The 21,400-nt window shown below is 41.3% G+C and overlaps 1 protein-coding gene across 1 annotated transcript in view; it reads left to right on the top strand.

Annotated features, from left to right (window-relative positions):
- Positions 1–21,400, top strand: part of CNTN5 (contactin 5) — a 312,385-nt gene that overhangs the window by 70,687 nt on the left and 220,298 nt on the right. The window contains exon 6 of the mRNA XM_044441829.1: positions 13,162–13,365. Within this exon, the coding sequence (XP_044297764.1) occupies positions 13,162–13,365 (204 nt within the window). The remainder of the gene's footprint in view (positions 1–13,161; positions 13,366–21,400) is intronic.

The following is a 21,400-nucleotide window of genomic DNA, read 5'->3' as shown; positions in this document are numbered from 1 at the left end:
TTTTACGGAAACATTGACAGATGGTTGTCTAGACTCTGCTTAAATACCTTCAAAGGAGAGCCCGCCACCTTCCGAGGCCGTCTGCTACACTGTCAAATAGCTCTTACTGCTACCATGTCTCCCTTAACCATCTCTTCTCCAGGCTAGGCTAAACATGCTCTTTTAACCATTCTTCTTAGGGGTTGGTTTCCATACATAACATCTTCCTATCAATGTAGTAATAAAATGTGGTAATTTCCATTCATTTATTGACAGCTGACTGTGAGGCAGTAAACCAAAAAGGCCTGGGCTAATTAGACTTTTGGTCTGATTCCACATGGCTCTTTTTATGTTCTTATCACTGGAAGACAGTTAACCCTTCAACAAATAGGTCATTTACTTGTTTACTACAATTCTGCACTTCCAAATAGTTGAAGCAGTTTTGTGATTGGTATATGAAGGTTTGGATATGGCCTTGAAGATGAAATTAAGTGATATGATTAGCAGCAGAGAGAGAGGGACAGTAGGGTTGTTTACTTTTTAAAAAGCAAGGTGTCTATTTATATTGAAAGTACAGGACTCAGTACAGCTACATCTATTGTCAGGAGCAATTTAACTGGTGTGAGCTTGATTATGATTATGGCTATGATTATTTGTATTCTTGCATCAGTGCAAATTAATGAATAAAACATTTTTTTACATCTATATAATACCCATTTCCCTGAAAGAGAACTCAATGTGGTAAATAAACAGCCAACAATATTTAAAACAATCCTGAAAGCCCAATAAGCAATTGTGTATAAACAATCAGTTTATAAAAACAGCAGTTAACAGTAAAGAGTGAAACACACTCAAGGGTGATTAAAACTTATAAGCAAATGCTTTCTTAAAGAGCCAAGTCAGTTCACACTGCTTTAAGCAGTACTGTGTTTGAGACCTATGGATCTCTGCTGGCAGAAATTCCACCAGAGTGGATGCAACCATCAGAGTATTTACACCACTGTCTGCATGCATAACTTTATGAAGTAGTGCCTCAGATGGTAACCAGATGATGCAGGGAGGAATGTAAGAAACAAGTTGGTTCCCCTCACTCTGAATTAAAAAACCAATGGATGTTGCTTCTGGGGTGACTTTATAACCCCAGCAAAAGGTGCCTGAGACATTAAAAATGCAAAAAGCTAAAATCCTTTACAGGGTTGCAATCAGCATAAGAATGGCTTTCAACTCTCAGCAAGCACAGGAAACTTATGTTTTAATACTTCCTGAGGCTATACAATTCAAAAAAATCTGCAAAACAATAGTAGGTCTATTGATTTTTTTCTACATAATGATAGATTGGCCTACCAGCTTAAAAAGATATTAGTACAGCTTTTCCTCAATGATTGTTCATTCTGTTTGCTGAAAGTTTAGCTTAAGATCTGAGCTTTAGAATGCAAGCAAGATTTGCTGGAATGAAACTTGCTCTGTGCCTCTTGCGGGTCGGGGGGGGGGGGAGTCTTTAGGGTTACAAAGTCACCCAACCTGTCTATAGCTATGGAATTTCCAGGCTGAGTTTGCCAGCCCAGGAATTATTCTTTCATAAAAATATACAACATATAACCAGGAGAAAATTGAAATCTGAGGACATTTTAGAACAGGTACTTTGTGACAATGACATAAAAGAATGAGTCAGTTGGACTACTCATGTGTAAATTACAGTACCAAATCTATGCCTGAGAGATTAAAGTCACCCCACTACGTGGGATGAAGGCTATGGTTCCCAGTTCCCAAGGCATTTAGAACTTTAACAGTTAAGACTGGTACTTTGAATTGAACCTGGAAATAACCTCACAGCCATGGCAACTCAACTAAAATTGAAGTAGCAAGGTCAGGTTTGATCTAGTTTCTATCAACAACCTTGCTGCCACCTTTCCACACAGCTGGAAGACTTTGAGAATGATAGTGATGGAAAATATATCACAAATTTGGTGGAACACAGTCAGTGAGAACTTTTTATTTATTTAGGAAGCTTTATTTAGGAAGCTGCTATGCCGCCCCACTGGCCGAAGCCTCGGGGCGGCTCACAACAATAAATAAATAACAACATAATAACAATATAAAAACAATATAATTGGAGACATCCTGGCCAAAGATGTAAAATCAATAAATAATATTAACAATTAAAATGACGTTTAAATAAAAAGGTCTTGGCCTGGTGCCGAAAAACAAATAACAACGGTGCCAGGCGGACCTCTTTGGGGAGCGCATTCCACAGATTATTGAACCAATTCTGTGGCAATGATCAAGGCAAAACAAGCTTACATTTCCACTGTCATTGTAATGCCATAATGCTGTCCAACAGAGTTGATCCAAAGTTGTAGTTTATTACAGTTTGGCCATGAGACAGTAATTGAAAGATTATTCAGAATACTGCTGTAATTTGTTTGCCAAGCATTATGTACATAAAATTACTCAGATATAGTTGGCATGAACCTCTTTTACTCAAAAGCCATTTTGGAGGAGACTAGGAGATTCCACTTCCTCTGTTGTCTTGGGAAACTTCATGTGATCATGGCCCTGAGGACATGTACAGCATCCTTGGAGACGTATGACCCACCATTTTGTTCTTGACCTTTATCCATTGTAGCTTATGAAATCAGCACAATTAGGCTCACACACTTAGGTCCATGAAGCAGTGAAAGCATCCTTGAAAGAAGGACTTGTGCTTCAGGAATCCTTCTAGTAGTTTCTGAGGGTGGACCATCTGAATTGGTTATCCACTCATTCAGCCTTCTACAACTTGGTGACTATTACATATTTTGGACTACAGCTCCCAACACTTGCCTGAGTAGCCAATGCTGACTGGGACTGATGGAGGCTGATGTCCAGAACTCATGAAGACTGGATCAGAGAGGGCTGATTGAAACAGGGTCAAAAGTCTAAGCTTCGATTCAGGTCACCAGAAATGCTCTTGAAACATTGCACCCAAAATTAAATATAGTATTATTAAAATAACTATATCCCACCTTGACCCCTTGTTCTGTGTGGCTTGTTCTATCTTTCCTGCTGGTAGAAACATAGCTGAGATTCATGAATCATTTAGAAGAAATGCCTTGCCTTGATCTGCACTAGCCCATTTAATCTACTAGTGAAGGATCTGTCTTCATGGCATGTCCACCTTATTTCCTTATCTTCAGTAACTGTGCAAAACAGTTAGCAAGAAGGAAAGGTCTAAAGATTTATCACAGCAATTAAATATGAACAAAGACAAATACACCATCTGTGAATTCCTATTCAGGCAGGTAGGTATGTGGTAGATATAGACCCCCGACCCTCAAACAGGAAAGGAAGTAATTTCATTTCCAAGTGATAAATAGACAGTATCTTTGCTTCCTGTGTGGTGCGTTCCTGTGCAATAAATAAATTGCTTTCATTAAAGATTTGCATGGAGGATTAATGAGTATCGATAATATGCCACAGCTGTACAAGGGAATGCACAATTTATAGATGAAGTACATGGGAGGGATATGGGGCGAAGGAAAGGGGCTTTATTTATCTGTTGACTTATGAGTTAACTTATGAACTAGTTGGAATGTTGCTTAGTGAATATGAAGTATACCCAAATGCTATACTCAAGGCTGAGTGTGTGCATTAAATGACGTTTCTACACTAGGATAACTCATAATTGGCATTTGGCATTAAGAGAAACCTTCTCTGAGGCTTGTATATTGCCAGGATTTCTCTTTTCACAAATGTAGGTTGTGTGTGTGTGTGCATGTGTGTATTTTGGCATTTCCCCCCTACTTATAGGGTTGGACAAAGCGGCATGTAGGGCCTAGAATTCCTCACCACTGCAAATTTTATTCAGGCCCCTTGCTCTGAAACATTAGCAAGTATTTCCCATGTGCTGTTCAGTACTTAGAATATTTTTTTCCTGGTTGCAGTAAAAAGGTGTAACACTCTGCTCCCTATTTGGATACTCTTCCCCAACAATAGAACACCTGCTTCACATTTCAAAAAAGCCTTGGCATTACAAGTAAGCGAACAAGGTAGCAGGTGATGAGCATGGGCAGATATATCCTAATTTCATTCCCATCAGCTGACACAGAATGCTTTTTGACGAAGCAGAACAGAGACTCCAATGCCAGCTAGGCTATGGATCCCTTTGGGATATTAGTATGGACTCTAAAGAAGCTCTCCGTGGTGCTGAAGTATGGCTAACCTTTTAAAAGGTCAGAGTGTGGGATCACCAGCCTCCACTGCTTTTCAGCAGTAGCTGTTCACATCCAGCAATGAGTCTTTCAGTGTTGAGGGATCAAAAAAGGATATTAAATATAACATGTGCAAATCAGCCTGTCATTAGATGGACTCTCCCTCTTTCCTTCCAGTTATCAAATTCCAAACAGGTTTTTAAAGTATAATTCTTTTTATTGAAACTTAACAGATTACAGTACAGCATGAACTCTAAATAGCCTTCTCCCAAAGATGAAGGAGAAGCCTCTGCCCATATTCAGAGCTGAATCCAAACTGGAAACTTCCTCTCTGCTCCTCTCTTCCAGTAAAGCTTCTGATCCTCTCTCAGGGTTGCTTTTGCTGCCTGAGGACAAGAGCAGAAATGCCAGAATCCCTCTAACTGGGCACCTCATTTCTCCTGCCACTTCCTTTCTGGGTCTAGGAATAGGTTTCACATCTGCTCCCAGTCCTTGCAAAAAGCCTTCCACCCCTTCCAAAGCAGGGCAATTCTGACATTCTGCCTGGGAAGTTTCACATGGTAACCTTGACACTTCAAAGTCTTCAGCCATCCTTGCTCCTCCACCCGCTCCTCAGAATTAGGTGAATCTATCTGTACAGTTTGTAATGAGCAGGAGATGGTCCACTCTCTACATCAGGTATATTCACCTGAAGAGTGGAGAATAGTCATGTCATGTTGAAAGCAAGACAAATGAGTTCAGAGATGATTTAATGAGGGCTTTAAACAGTAGTGTTAAGGTTATTTGCATTGCAGTATATTTATATCAGTTATGTCCCTTTTATAAGCAGTAGTATTAGCTTTAGTATTGTAGGACCACCGGAATAAATATATAGGATTGGATCCTGTTTTAGGCACTTGCAATAGGGTTGATGGAGATGAGCCTTCTCACTCTGTCCTCCCCATAACCACCCTTCAGCCCCATGAAAATACAGAGAGTCAGTGGACCTGCTGAATGAAGTAAGCTGTGGCATGGGGAAGGGGATTCCCAAAACTGAAGGAGGCACTTTTCATTAATGGAGAACTTCCATTGATAGAAGCAGGTGCTTATCAAACCTATGCTGCTCAATAGTGTCATATAAGCAAAAGAAAACATACCACCTCCCTCATATGATGTCAGTATCTACAATTATCATATTTATCATAGAATATTATTTTCTTTTCCTATAAAATGCAGTTCTGGAACTTATATTTTATTTTGCCATTTTAGGTCTCCCATTTGATTTCATAGAAGTGCCTTCAGTATTAGACAACTCAAATCAACAAAACCAATTACACTGATTTCTGGTACTTTGTTGTGGCAATTTTATAGGATGTTTCGTTGATATCAGAGGAAATTTCATGTCAGTTCCATGCAGCAACTGCAAATTTCATGTAAAAGCATGCAGTTTTATGATTGCTCTATCTCCTTCACGCTGTGTTTGCCTCCAGTACAAAGAATAAAAAAATGGGGATTCCAATGACTGGAAGCTCTTCATAGCTTCTCTGATGCATTGAGAGCTGCAGATAGACAATGCAATGGCTAGAAGAACTATTTGATTTTTTTCCCTTGTTGTGACCCCAGCATGCCAAGTGTGTGTGATCTGTCTTTTTATCATACTATCATCAGAAGTGCCTTAGAAAACACATTTCAGATGAGATAGTGTAGCACTGAGAATGCTGATCTGGTAAGACCCTATCATATTTCTCCATTAGGAGAGGCAGATCAAATTGTGGCAACTCAGGAAACAAGAGAACAAATAGATCTCCCTGAAATAGTTTTAAGAAGTTTATAAGAAAAACAAAAGCCAAAAGCCAAAACAAACATTCACCCAAAAGAAACTTTTCAGCAAGAAATCTGATCTTTTTGTCTCCCTGTTTTGTTGTTTAGGTAGCTCAGATCTTCCTCCAGACATGCAAGAATGAATAAAACGAAGCACAATAATATATGGAAATAGGTGCAACATTTAGAAAGGCTTTCCAAATGACCTTCGGAAACTAGATACAGAACTCCTGGAGGGATCTCTGTAAACAAGATGAGCTATTCATAAAACGAAATGCCAGCTCTGCTGTCACCATGGTGACTTAATCACTTCAGCAACCAAACTTTGTAAATAGCAGGGTTTGCTGGCAGACAATAGCTCCCTCCCAGCATCCCATGAGAATACCAATTTACGGCTACCTTTACCATTCATGATTGCTTGCACCTTTATATTCTGAGCATACTGTGGTGAATGTTTGATGAATTGCACTTAAAAGTTTGTTCTCTGACACCTGTACATTGCAATTTCGGTGCAACCGTCTGTGTGATTCCTGCCTGGTAGCTGATATAAGTCTCAGATTAAAAGCAAACTATATGGCTATGAAAACATAAGCAATAGGTGTATGCATGTCTCACCAAACGAAATTAATCCTGCATAGTGTAGTGTTTACCTCTTTATTTGTCTTACCCATTTCTTTCTAAAGCAGACATCTTATCACATCATGTCTCGGAAATTGTGGGCATATACACTGTGTGCACGATCCAGCTGTGATTCAGAGTTTTAGCACTCTGTGATTTCAGCAAGAGGGAATTAAGCACATGCATGATTCTCCCTGTGAAATCAGTGGGACCTAAAGTGCTTAAGGTTGAGTAGACTGTGGGAAGCACACTTTGCTAGGTGGCCACATGTTGCTTTCCAAATTGTTGTCCCACTTCCACCACCATGGGGTGATCAGGAGGAGAACTCAAGCATGGACCATACACGGGCAAGTCAAAATAAAATCTGGTGGGCCATTAGCAGAGTCTGGTGGACCATGAAGTAAAACCAGCAGCAAGAAGCCTTTGTGGTTATTTCAAAAGAAAGACCAGCAAAACTTAATTTATTTTTAGTTTTAACTAATTCAGGACAAGATTTGGATCTTATCTTCTGCACAGCAGGATCAGGAAGTAAAGGAAGAAGAGAATGACATATTGCAGGAAATGGACTTGTTCCTAGCACTGTTCATACCTTCTTTCGGCCTTTTCTTTCATGCAAAAAGAAATTTGGCAAGTTTGGGTGCTGTTGTCTACTTGAGAAGCAGTGTTTAATGCATGTGCTGTATTGTTGACTTTGGTCCTTTGAGCAGAACCCCTGTGGCCACCTTCTAGTTCTGGGATGGATTATCCAGCAGCCCCTCCATTCTTCACCATGTCTCCTGCTGCCCCACCTCATCTCCAAAATGTCTGGGGAAAGAAATGGTGATTTGCACTGTGGAGATTTAATGAATAGTTTGCTGGTTTTCTGTTTTAATTCCACTGCCTCAATAGTGGGGAGCAGCCATGCAGGATCCAGGGATGAAATCGGACTGCAGACCACACAAAGTTATCTGTCCTGTTGCGATGAAAAGGAAGAGTTTCTGACGGAGAGGGAGTGTTCTCCATCAACACACAGATAGCTCAGGGAGGCAGGAGAGAGCAGAAATACCCAGGGTGTGTTTCAGTACTGAGACATGGTCTAATGGAGCCTCAGGTGCTTCCACTCAGTCAGAGCTGAGGAAGCTCCATACACTACTGATCGCTCCCCACTGGACTTCATTTCTAGGGTGCTGAGCTCCTCCTCAGGGACAGGGCAGGGAGGTGCAAATGTAGTCTGAGGTTGTGACGAGGCAGTTCAGAGACACAAAGGGGTCCCAGAAGCACCCCCCAGCATCCAGATAGCTCGTGCTGTGCCATGAAGCTCTCTGGCTGACTGGGCAAAGACAAAAGGAGGATGCCCAAATCAGAAAAGCAGTAGCCCGTATTCACATGGCCAATGCTCTGGGAATGGATGAAGCATGTACCTTTCTGAGTGCACGAATAAAGTGTGCCTCTGGTCTGAATCTAGTGTCTCGCATGTCAAAGGGTGAGACATGGTGTGAAGAGCACCACCACTGAACCAGGAACCATCACCAGATATAAACCCAGCATTCATTCAGTAAAATGGCTGAAGCCATTCACAAAGATGCTGCTCTTCAGCTGTCACTCTCAATAATAGGTAAATTATTATTAAAAGGCTGTGCTGTCGGGTAGCTGATTAAGTATCTTTGATTTTACATCAGTCACTGCAAAGTCAAGTGATGGCTACATTTCAAAGAAGCCGGGCTGCTTCTAACCTATAGCAGTTATCAGAGACTCCTTACTCCCGTGTGAATGAGGAACAAGAGCCTCAATTAAAAAAAGAAGTTTTCTTTGAAAATGTTCCTCCACTGCTATAGCATTTGTGTTATTCCCTTTCACTGCAGCCAGAGAAGGCATTATGGCAAATCACATCACTCTATTTTTATTGATGGGAGGAGAGTTGGGGTCATAGCAAAGTATGTTGATTATAATTATGAAAACTTGAGTACATGAGTGGCAGAAAAGTGTGAGCCTGAAAGTTCCTGATTCAGTTTTTATCCTAGCACTGCACTGATCCCTCTCCCCAGAGTGGGGTGAGTTGCTGGGGAACATGGGTGGGCAGGTGATTTTGTACATGCGTCCACTCTGTGAATTTCCTATAGGAAGCTGGCTGGCCACTGTGTGGACAGAATGCTGGAGGAGATGGCACCTTGGCCTCATCCTGCATGGCTCTTCTTATGTATTTAAGTGGACATACATGGTATGCAAAGCTGGGCAAGTTAATTTGGTCCTTGAGGCAGAAGTATCCCACAGTTTAAAGAGATAATTAACAAGAACAAGAGCAACGACATTTGGTGTTCTTTCGCCATAACCAAATTCAGCCATCTTAGGCCAGTGCAGAGCTCTCCCAGGTAAATATTGTCTCATATTCATCATCCTCACCTCACTTATCTACAGAGTAGAGTTATAAATGCTGGCATATCATACCCTGTTTCCCAAGGAAAACCGAGTGCAAGATGTTGAACACTTACATGTGTGGTCTACCAATGCTGATCCTGAGTTAGATTTGTGCTCTATGGATTTTGAGATGCACTTTGAATTATAATAAGATAGGTACCATGGCCCTAGTAGTGCTTCTTTTACTAACTCGGAGTTTGAAAGAACCATGCATAATGTATCCCTAGTAATAATTAAATATGAGTTAATCTAGTCCAGTGATTTTCAAACTCTTCTCTGAGGAACTCATGAGTAAGATATATAAAAACAGTCCCACTGGATCATGCCAAAAGCTGATCTAGTCCAGCATCATCTTCTCCAGAATAGTCACCTAGATGCCTCTGAGAAGTCTAAAATCAGCACATGATATTACTGGCCATCTTCCAACTGGTATTTATATGCATGTTGCCTCTGATTCTACAAAGTAGCATATAACCATTATGACTAGCAGCCATTTAGATGTGTGCAAGAATTCATCTGCAAGCATACTGAAATATTACATGATTAGTATGAAGATCAGAAATGGCTTGTAAGCATGCTCTGCTGGATATGTTTAACATGTTTACAAAACCCCTGTGTGCAAGAACCCAGCGTAATCAGAAACTTTGTACGTGCTTCCAGCTGCATTTTCCTACAGAACTCTTCTCATATCTTTGGGCAAAATGCACAGGGGTCTGGGTGCAGGGAGACACTGGGGGTGGGGGTTCCATGCACTGCGTAGTCTTGTGTGACTGACACCAGAGTAGTCTCATGCAAAGAAAAGTAACAATGCGGCATTTAGTTTTAAAGGCAAGGAATGCAGACTAAAGCTAGTTCAATTTATAAGCAGTTCCAAATCAATGTACTTTTATTAGTGCTTTCATAAACATTGTTAGAGAGGACTAACTCACATGGATTTAAGTACTAGCACCCTGTAGAGCTGGTGTGTAACACAACTTTGCAGATGAAAAACATGAGATATGGTTACCTGCTTCTGTCATGCAGGAGGTATGTGTTGTTGCATCTTGGGTGCAGAGAGAGAGGGGAAGAGGAGAAAGAGGAGGGAAAAGGAACTGATCCACGTTATAGGAAACAAAGGGAGGGGTTAGACATTCTAGTTACTCCCTGGTTCCTGGAAGCATGCAGGTGTGCCTTTGCCGAAAAACATCCAACAACACCCATCTCCCCTCCCCGGTGAGCTTTGTGAATACCCTGGACCAACAGAAAGAGAAGCAAGTGGGTCCCAGATCAAATCAGATCAGAACTTGTATTAAAAGCAAAAAATGAGGAAACTGAAGCTGTTCTAATTTTGGTGCCTCATGAGAAGGTAAGAATCACTAAGAAGACAATAATGCTAGCAAAAGTCAATGGAGGAGGAGGAAGGGGAGAGCAAGAGCAAATATGAGACAGCTCAGTTTGATAGAGGAAGCTACAGCCTCGAGTTTACAAAAGCTGAGCAGGGCTATGGAACAAAAGAAACTTTGGAAGGCCTTCATTCATAGGGTCACCTGACTGCACATAGTAACAACAAACTCTTATTGCCAGCAAAAGCCTGCATAGATTTATACCCTTATTCTTCATTGATTTCTCTAATCTCCTTTTGAAGACAGCTAAGTTACTATCTGCCATTGTACCATGTGATAGCTAATTCTTCTCTGCACTATGTGAAGAAGACTTCTTTTCATCTGTCCTGAATCTCACACCATTCAGCTCCATTGACTAATGCCTAGTTTTACCATTATGAGACAGGGAGGAAATACCTTCTCTATCCACGTTTCCCACAATATGCATTTTAAACAAAAGCTTATCAGAACTTCCTCACTTAGAAGTCTGGTAATATCAGTTAAGCTTTGGTTTGGCTTGTGTGAAGAAAACAAAGCAGAAAACACTACATTGGCTGTCCAGCTTTACTTCCAAACTGATTGTTAATCCTCTGCTGCCTGCAGCAATATCAACAGGCAAATGAACCGAAAGGGTTCTTGGAAACTTGACATTTTGAACGGCGCTGATTCAGAGGATTATTAGTATTATTATTAGTTCTTATTTAACCATATGATTCTGTTTCCACCTTTCTTCCAACATGGAACTCAAGGAGGAGTATATGGGCTTTCCAGGTGATTTCTGTCCATGCACTGACCAGACTGAGGGCTTCTTAATTTCAGCAAATTGGTTGCTTCCTGTGCTCATAGTGTATGTGTTGGGAGGTTCCAGATCTATGATAGTAGCAAAGACAGACAGGCTTAGAATAATTTCTGTCTAAACTCATTTCACCCTTACCTTTAACCAAAAATTGAATGGCTATGAAAATAATAGATCTTAAGGAATATTGGGGAGATGTTTCCCATCCTTGTGACCTTAAATTCCCCCAACTTTCTAACTATCTGTCAACAATGAGGCCTTTTCTTTTCTGTTTTAGCCCCTTAGAAATAAATGTACCATCAGGCTGGATTGTGATTACTGACTTCCTACTGCTGCTCAGGCTGAAAACAGTAGCTCAAACAATTAGTAGCTGAAAGCCCAGAACTCACTCTACCGGCAAAGCATTATGTGTCTTGGAGCAGTGGCAATGACTTTCTATTACTGTGCTAACCTTGACATTTCTGCATTTAGAGCCAGGCCTGACAAGACTGTCAGAGAACCGACAGCAGAGCAAGGCTGCCTCAGAGCTAATGTTGAGTGTCAAAAGTTCAGCAGCTTAGAAGAGCCGAGGGGTGGGGGTGGAGAGTGGGAGGAGAAGATGAGATAATGGAAGTAGAGAAGATGGAACATGAAAATTGAGATGGAGCTCTGTCTTCTAAGACGGCTCTGGCAGAAGGAGGACTCCCCTGCTGTAGCAGTTTCTATCCCTCTGTCTTTGCTTCCTTAACAACTCTTCCCATATAAAAATGCAGAGCACTCTTGGAAAGGAAAAGGGATGTGCCTGGAAAATCTGGAAGAGAGCTCTTCAGATGCCCCTTGGCACTAATGATTGCAAAGAAGAAAAGCACTGCTTCTGCCTGTAAATTATGACTGCCTTCATGATAACAGCAGCCCTTATATCAAGATCTATCTCATCTCAGTCCTTTTTGCATGCCTTGCTATGCATGCTTCCAATACAGGGGAAAATGGTTGACATTGCCATACTAAAAACTGGGCAAGGAGGGAAGTAGAAACACAGAAACAGAATGAGTCAGAAGGGGCCTCCCAGGCCATCTAATCTGACCCCTGGCTCCAGCCGACCCCACTCATGACATGCCTACCATGTGCATGTCTAACCTATCCTTGAACTCCCTCACCGATGGGGCTTCAACCACCTCCCATGGAAGCTCGTTCCATACCCTCGGGGTCCTAACCATCAGGAGGAGCTTCCTGGCATCCACCCTAAATCTTGGTTCCCTGAGCTTTGCACCACTGGCGCGCGCCCTGTCCTCCAAATGAATGACAACTGCACGGGATCAGTTCCACTGATCAGTAACTCTCCTGACCCTCTCCTGATCCATCAGGGTGGCCAAGGCAAATTTGGTCCAGTAGCCAGGTTAAAACCCTGACTGGAATGGGTCTAAAATGTTAGTATTGTCCCCAAGCACCAGCAGTTGCTGGGCCAGAACGCTTTCAAGTACTCTACCTGAGAAAGGGACATTTAAACTGGATGATATCCCTTGTCAAATACTGTTGGATCCAGAGTGGGTTTACTCAAGAGAGGTTGCAGTAAAGCATGAACAACTGCTCCTTTACTATTCCCTGGACCCAAAACCCAGAAAATATCTAGGGACCATAGGATTGATCTCCCCTGAATATATGACCAATATTCTGATGCACTTCAAAGAAGCTTCCTATCTGCGGGAATTTTTAAAAAGAGCATTTCCCAAACTTTCCTAAGAACAAATATATATCTATATGAGATGATACCATTTTTGTAAGAGATCTGTCTTGCCCCATAAGATGAACACTAGAAATGCTAGGATATTCTCATTTATAAACATTTCTCACTTGCTCTCTTGACTTGAGTAAGCAGAGGCATGTTTGTGCAAAGCTTCTCAAGCTAACTTTTAATAGAAGACTGTGATTTCTTAAACATCACTGACTTTGGGCAATTTCATTCCCAGATTTACTGAGCTGGTTATTCATTAAAAAAAACAAAAACAAAGACAAAACAAACGCATGCTGCATTTTTATTTTCCAGAGATCATCTATAGCTGGGTATTTAACGAGTTCCCCTCCTTTGTGGCAGAAGACAGCCGGCGCTTCATCTCACAGGAAACAGGCAACCTGTACATATCCAAAGTGCAGCCTTCAGATGTAGGGAGCTACATCTGCCTGGTGAAGAACACAGTGACGAACGCCAGAGTCCTCAGCCCACCGACGCCTCTGACCCTCCGAACGGACGGTAAGCAAACTCCCTACCAATAAGCACTTGGAAATGTGCAATGCAAGGCAAGGGGTGGATCAGGGACATAATGGGGTGTGCAACCAAAACAGGATGTACAGGTTGTGACACATGTTCATTACAGCCAGACTGGGTGAATAAAATGCAACTGCCTCTCCTCTTCTGAGTCTCCAGAAGCTTTAATTAGTGGAGAATGCAGCAGCCTTCCGCATGGGGCTTGGAGGGGCATGGTTGTCTGAGCACATTATGTCCACTTTAGAACAGCTGGGTGGATACCAATACATTTCTGGATGAAACTGGAAGTTCTGGTGTTTGTTAGGAACAGATGAACCTGACTGTTCTGATTTCTACACGTTTTTCACCAAATGCAAGCTTGTTTTCCTTTCTTTCTTCACCCCCCCCACCAAAAAAAATAAATCAATGGATAAGTTTGTGTACATTTATGTGTACACAGTAACTGGTACAGCAGTTATGGATAGGTCATATTTTATTTTAAAATGCTATGGAAATTTGCACAAATTACACAGTTTGTGCAATTTGGTTAAGTGTAGGCACTTGCCATGCAGTTTGCACGAATGTTAAGTCAGACATGACATAACTCTAGGACAGTTTTCATAAGAACTGCATAGTTTCTGTCTTCTAATTTTATTTACTTATTTATTTGCAGAAATTATTATAATTTGCAGAAATGGCACAAATAGTATGGTTTACACAAATACACTTAGTATTTCTACACGTTTTTCACCAAATGCAAGCTTGTTTTCCTTTCTTTCTTCACCCCCCCCCACCAAAAAAAATAAATCAATGGATAAGTTTGTGTACATTTATGTGTACACAGTAACTGGTACAGCAGTTATGGATAGGTCATATTTTATTTTAAAATGCTATGGAAATTTGCACAAATTACACAGTTTGTGCAATTTGGTTAAGTGTAGGCACTTGCCATGCAGTTTGCACGAATGTTAAGTCAGACATGACATAACTCTAGGACAGTTTTCATAAGAACTGCATAGTTACTGTCTTCTAATTTTATTTACTTATTTATTCGCAGAAATTATTATAATTTGCAGAAATGGCACAAATAGTATGGTTTACACAAATACACTTAGTGTTTAAAGAAAATGCTCAAATGACAGCCATCTTACAGGTAGAGAGTCACATAATGGCTTGGCTCACACTATGGTGAGTCAGCAGCAGGGTAGAGCTAATAAATTGAAATGTGGGAAGTTAAATTATGAGAATCCATTCAATTCTCCCCATCAGATTTCTCACACTTTCCTAGTATGGCTCTCTGTGTGCCTTTTTTGCTAGAGGGCATATTTTTAGAAGCATTTTCCCCTAATATATGCCTTAGTGTATCTTTTCCCCCAAAATACACATGCTATTTATTACTGACATTCTGCTTTTAACTGTCTAAATTGTTTTTAACTGTGTTATTTATGATGTTTTATGTTGTAGGGTTTTTATTATGTAAACTGTCTAGAGAGCCATGTGGCTACAAGACATATAAAAAGTGTTAAATAAATAAATAAATAAATAATACTGTTTTCCTCAATGGAAGCACTTTGTATGATGTTTTGAAGAGAGAGCCATATAGCAAACTTTGGAGAAGAGGAGCAATCGAAGGATAATTGCATACTAGCTTGGGAAATGCAGTTTAGGCCTTATTAAAATGGGAACCAAATTATTTCACCTTCATCCTTAGTTAACGATAAATTCCTCAATTGCCTGCCCCCAGGGTATCTAATAGGCAGCTTCCTTTCATTCCATCCTGCCTGAAACGCAAGTATAGGATTGCAGCTTCCATTTCCTCAAATCAGAATTGTTGAGTGCCACAAGCCCTGGGATGCTGTAGGAGGAATGGCTGGAACCTGGCCTTGTGCCTGGAAAGGAATCATGGAATACACAGACTCATTCCGTAGCACAGTTTGCCATCCCAGTGATCCAGCAATTGCCAATGACAAACACAAAATTACAGCATTCTTTCTAGCTCTGAAGTTAGCTTTGTGTTCTGCTTGCCCACTTCTCTCAGTGTATGGACTGTCTTTATTCAGGGTGAGGATTAGGGGCACGCTATGACAAGGGGAGGAGAGCAAAATCAAAGATCTCTGTGCTCCCCCCACCTTGCAAAGCAAATAGTCAGCTGATTAAAGACAACTGCGGCAGTGAAGAGAGGAAGGGATGGAGGGTGAGGCAGCATCAGTTTACCTTGTATCTTTCTGGTGCCCACACCCACCCCTCCTCATCCTAACCCCCAAATGCCCCCTAAGCCCTCTTTCCAAGGTCACTCTGGCAGTCCTGGAGCCACAACCGACACTTGTTTTGTCCTTGCTGGCTGCACTGACCACAGAGCACCACCTGGTTGTCAGCGATGGAGTCCAACATCAGAGATGCCATCTAGGGCTCACTGGATTATTTATGAGTCCCCTTTATATTTATGCACCATTTCTCATAGGAACAGAAACACAGGATAAAAATCAGCAAAAATTATTATTGTTGTTTATTGCATTTCTATACAGCCAAAGTACTTTACAACAATCCAGAATTATTGTAGTGCATGCAACAACTTATCCACACAATAGTATCAAGACAGGGAGTTTGTACCCTGCACAAAATGGCACTCCAGTTTACTTAGAATCATGGATGAAATAAGAATAAGAATAATAAAGCAATGCATTGAAATATAGTTAAAACACAAGAATAACAGAATAAAGGTAGTGGTCAACAGGTTTGCTTGCACCCCAAAGGCCTGATTGAAGAAAATACTCTTTGCGTGCTGACAGATAACAGAGACTTTCTGGGCAGGGTGGGCCACAGTTTGGGGGTGACTGCTGTGAAGGCTTGGTATGAAGGTAACTGACGATTGGGGGAAAGTTAAGGCAGACAGATATATTTTCAAGAAACTTCTGAAACTTGCCAATACTGAGGTCTGGCATACTTCAGAGAGGAGATCATTCCACAGGGTGGGTGCTACCACAAAGGAGGCCGATTTTGTGTCACTGTAAAATGTAAATCCATGGATTGTGCCGCACAAAACAGAGCCTTCCTTGAAGTTCATTGTGTCCTGGAAGGTTGGAGACTGGTACAGGAAGAGACCTTCCTTGAGGTAACCTAATCCTGTGTTGTATAGGGCTTTGTGTACTAATACCAACCACTTAAGCCAGGCTCAGTAGCAGAATGGCAGGCAGGGTAGGTCCTTTGGGGCCAGGATAGTATCCACTGTATAAAGATTTAAAAATGCAATTTTTCAAAGCATTATCATCTCTAAACAGCCAAAACAAAAAGCAAAAGTAGTGTAAAAAGAACTACAACATAGATAACAAAAATAGCAGCAAAACAATAACAAGAGATGTCAGCATCTGACTCAACAATATCACTAAAATGGGTAAAATAGGTAGCACCAAATATCATATAACAGCATCATAAACTTGCCAGGGAAAAAAATGTAGCACAAAACCAATAGGTCTTTAATGCCTGCTTGAACACTTGCAATGGTGGGTCATTATGAACCTCTTCCAGAATGTAGAGTATGTTTGCAGGAACATGGTGCTTCTTAGATGTTCATAAGTGTAAATGGCAGGATTCTGCTCTAAGGAAATAGCCACAGGTTGCCCATAACCACATAAATTTGGAATATTGCAGGCATCCTATGTAGGGCAAGAGGTTTCCTCCGTGTTCCTTCTGCTTTGGAAAGCAATGAGATGGCCAAGTTCAGCCAGTTAACTGCAGCACTTTGGAGCAGGAGGGAAGGAGGAGGAGGAGGTACCACCAGGGTACATTGTATCTTGGTGGTGCTGGTCTTCTTGCCTCTCCATTCTTTGGAAGGCCCTCTAAACGCCTTCTCTGAGGTCAGTGTTAAAACCTTGGAAGCATAGGCAGAGTCCCAATTCTGAGGTTGGGCTTATCTTCTGAACTTGGAGGACTCCATGGGATTGCTCTGCCTCAAACCATTGCTAGAGCAGTTGTCATTCTCTAAGGGCAGGTCCCCTGTAGGGCCGTTCACATGGTCATACAGCATGTGGGCTTAGCATGCAGAAAGAGAGCACAGAGAAGAGAGTGCAATCCCAGCCTCTCCCACTGAGCCAGCATGCAGATTCATACTGGGCAATTCTGAGCTAGAGGTGCCTATCATAAAGGTTCCCAGGAAGCAGCAATATGGGTCCAGCTCAACCAACCAGGTCTAAGGGTTTTGATATCTGTCAGGATAGGTCTTTTGTAAAATGGATAGGTCTTCTTTGCCCATTCAAGATCAAGCCAGCCCAGTCTCCTTAACATGACATTCAGGAACAATATACAGCTTCTGTGAAGATTGCAGCTAAACCCAGAATGAACAGGGAATCCTGAAAAGGTGGCAGATAATTCAGCATGCCTGCTAATAAAAGAGTGCTCAGCCTGCATTTTTGTGAGCACTGGTTCCTCTACACCACTGTCTGCATCGTTTCTGACTATGTGAAAAGTGCTTAGATCTTACCAAGGGACCTCTGAAGGAACTATTCTTGGCTAACAGAGGAGGAGGCATAGCTCAGTAGCACAGCATGTGTGTTGCATGTGAAGGTCCCTGTCACTTCCAGTTGAAATACTTCTTAGACTAGGATTGGGGGGATCCAGTTGAAAGCCTTTCTCATTAATGAAGCCCACTGGATGACCTTGGGTTACATCAGAGTTGTATGCATGGCGTGGGGGAATAAGCTATGGCCCCTTAAGCTTCCGGGAAGAAAGATAGGATCCACACAAATTAAAGCCCTTTCTGCCTTAGATCCTGTAGAGTATGCAATTCTGGGCTAGATGGACAGACAGGGCTGGATTCAATCTCCAACAGTCCTCTAATGCTGGAGAAATGCAAAATGGATTCAAATGACTTTGAGCTTCTATGAATTCACCTTGCAGATTCAATAATCAACCAGCATCTTCACAGATTCCAGGGATTTGCAGCCTTTTTTAACTTGCCCAGATGTGCATAAAATTGAGATGTACAAAAATAATGAAGTTCCTGAAAAATATGTTTTTTAAAACAGAAGTAACATGCAATTTTATACAGATCAGATATCTCTCCATTTTTCTCCTTGCAGCAGTCTTTTTCTGTGTGCTCTGAGCTCACTGAGTATATGCTCAGCTAAGAAACGTACATGAAAAGGTAAATGCCAGCAAAGTTTTGCAAATTGCAGCTGACTTTTTCCAAATTTTCTTGAAGGAGAAAAACATTCAGTTTGGTTAATGAGTAGACAAGAGAATAAAATATAGCTGACAACCTATGAAATACAGAGCACAGGTTAAACAAAATCCATGCATCCTTATTACAATTACAATATGGAAAGCGCTCCCCAGGGAGGTCTGCCTGGCGCCGTCATTATATGTTTTCGGTGCCAGGTTAAGACCTTTTTATTTAATCAATATTTTAATATGTTTTAATATTAAATGTTATTGTTGTATTTGATTAATTTGCAGCCAGTGTGGATGGTCAATTTATCTATGCTGTAAGCCATCCAGAGATGCAAGTAATTGGACGGCATACACATTTTATAAATAAATCAAATTTTAATCCTACTTAAAGTAGACTCATGGAAATGAATGGGACACATTAACTTGGATACAACCCATAGTCTCATAAGGAAGTCGTATGTGTGCCTAGAAAACGCTTATTTTAAATGAAAGATGAATAGATGCAAGTTGGTTGGCATCATTCCCTGTCACAGCTCACCCATTCTGGGATAGATTTCAAGAAAATGGATTTAGGATCAGGATATAACACCCCTTTCAATGACTGCTCGTTTTTCAGAAGCTCATTTGAGCAGTCTGATTGCGAACATGCACACCCACCCCAAACACATAAGCTTGTAGGAGTAAGTATTAAACAAAGCTATAAAACATGCAAACACAGTAAGATATCTGCTCTGGCTTATAAATATTTGAGCACTGTGAGAACATTACAAAGTCTAGGCTTTAAAAAGATGATTTGATTTGATACAGTATATATTCATTCAGAGCTTAGCCTGGAATTAAGTTGATCCTTGTTCATTACTACTGGCTGGAAATTTTCCATGTTTGCACAACATGAATCCTGTAGAAGTAGGCGCTTATTGCACTTCATGCTCTAGCAATTTGTTTTGCTTTGGCATTACCCTAAATTCACCCATCATGTCTATAAAAATGTTTTAATAAATAAATAAATAAATAAAATATTCAACAGTCGACCACATTTGTCTGATAGTTTTCCAGAATGGCTCTCACTTACCTTCTTAAAACACTGATAATTATTTCCAAAACTAGGTATATTTCTACTCCATCCATCCATTTTTCTCCATGCTTTGAGAAGAAACATTCTGACCTCTTTCTAACATGGATGGGTCCATGGCTTGTGCTACCTGCAGCAAAGGAAAATATTGTGTCCCTTTTCCTCCCATGTACAAAGACTGGCAGTTGAATCTGTCTTTAATGCTGGCAATGAGACAGCATCCTACATCATACCGGAAGGAAGCAGGCTCACTTAGGAGGCTCAGCACAGCCTGTGTGACCACAGCTCTCCTCCAGCAACTTGCTGCCAACGTGCAGCCTGAGCTGACTGCCTCACTCTGTTTAATGGAAGGGCTGGCCTGGATTGCTTAGGAGACAAATCCGGCATTCTTGGGGATCCATTGCTGCTTCCTCGGCTTCCTAGCCGATCCTTTCACCTGGCCATGTGTAAGGATCAGGATGTGGGCAGCAGCTGGAACAAGCAGACCAGGACCAGGGTACCTATGCACAGCGGGACTTCACAACCAATTGAGGACCTGAGGCAAGTGCAAGTTATCGGTCGAAGGTCACGCCAGAGGAGATGTTCAGTTAGAGCAAGGTGGGAACAAACCAGGGTCAGGAAGGAACAAACTGGAGCAGGGCTGGAGCAAGGCGGGAGCAACTGGAGCAGGGCTGGGGCAAGGTGGAAGCAGCTGGAGTGAGGATGGAGCAGCTGGAACAAGGCTCAGAGATGCAGTGGCCAGAGCACAGCGAATCACCAACACAAACTGCATTGTAGTTGCAAAATCAGCAGTGCCGGAAAGCCGTTTATGCTGGTCTACAGATCCTCCAGCTGCACTGCATAATTGCTCTTTAGTTGTTCCCTGCAAGCACCTGCAAGGTGTTCCTAGTGTTGCAGGCACTTGCAGGGTCATTCAGGCCCTGATCCTGACACCATGATACCTTCTTCCCAACCACCAATTACCAGTTTTTGTGCAGTATTGCCAGTTCTAAAAGTTGAAATCTCTCTCCTACATTCAGTAACTGTCAGTAAGAGCTTTATGTTAACAATGCTAGATAGATAGATATAGATGTTAGAAGATATAGATATAGATAACATTTATTTTTTTTACCTCTGCCTTTTTGGTTTTACTCCTTACCTTTGTCTTTGGCCTCACCCAGCAACAGAAGAGAAGTATGGGGAAGAGAAGTATGGGGAATATTCTGGTATTGAATTCCAGCCCCTTACAGCAAGAATGGGCAACTCATGGCCCTCCAAATGACCAGGAGGATCACAAGTTGACTATGCCATCTTAAGAAAAATAACTTTCTATTTAGTATTTCGTTTTCCCCTTATGAGATGAACATCCAAGTTCCAAGTTGCTGCAGCTGTATCCATGCTGCTGACACAAGAGAGAAAACTAAGTCTTATCCATTCATAATTTGAATAAACCTGTAAAGTGTTTCCTTAGTGATACAAATTTTTCTTGGTGATGCACAAAAAAGTGTGAAGTTTTTAATAATTTTAGGAGAACTTGCTTACTGGACAGGTGACTAGAAATTGCGTGATAATTTGCTTGGATTTGTGGTAGTTGTTCAGTATTTTTTGCTTAATTTCAGTCCCTATGGTAAAAATACATCTTTCTGTGAACTCAGGAGTCAAGCTTTCTCTTTGCTATACCCTATATTTTAATACTGAATCCAGGGCTTCTGTGTGGGAGCAATAGAAATCTGAATTATGTTTCCTTTCAAAACACAGAAGATTGTAACTTTAAAACTTGTAATTTGAGAGCATCTTGCTCTTGCTACATTGGCTGTTAAACAC

The sequence above is a fragment of the Varanus komodoensis genome, unplaced genomic scaffold (assembly GCF_004798865.1).
Source record: "Varanus komodoensis strain SLA01 unplaced genomic scaffold, ASM479886v1 scaffold4, whole genome shotgun sequence".
In the NCBI taxonomy this organism is placed as follows: Eukaryota; Metazoa; Chordata; class Lepidosauria; order Squamata; family Varanidae; genus Varanus; species Varanus komodoensis.
Note: the sequence above shows the minus strand (reverse complement) of the source record. Positions and strands in the feature narration are given on the sequence as shown.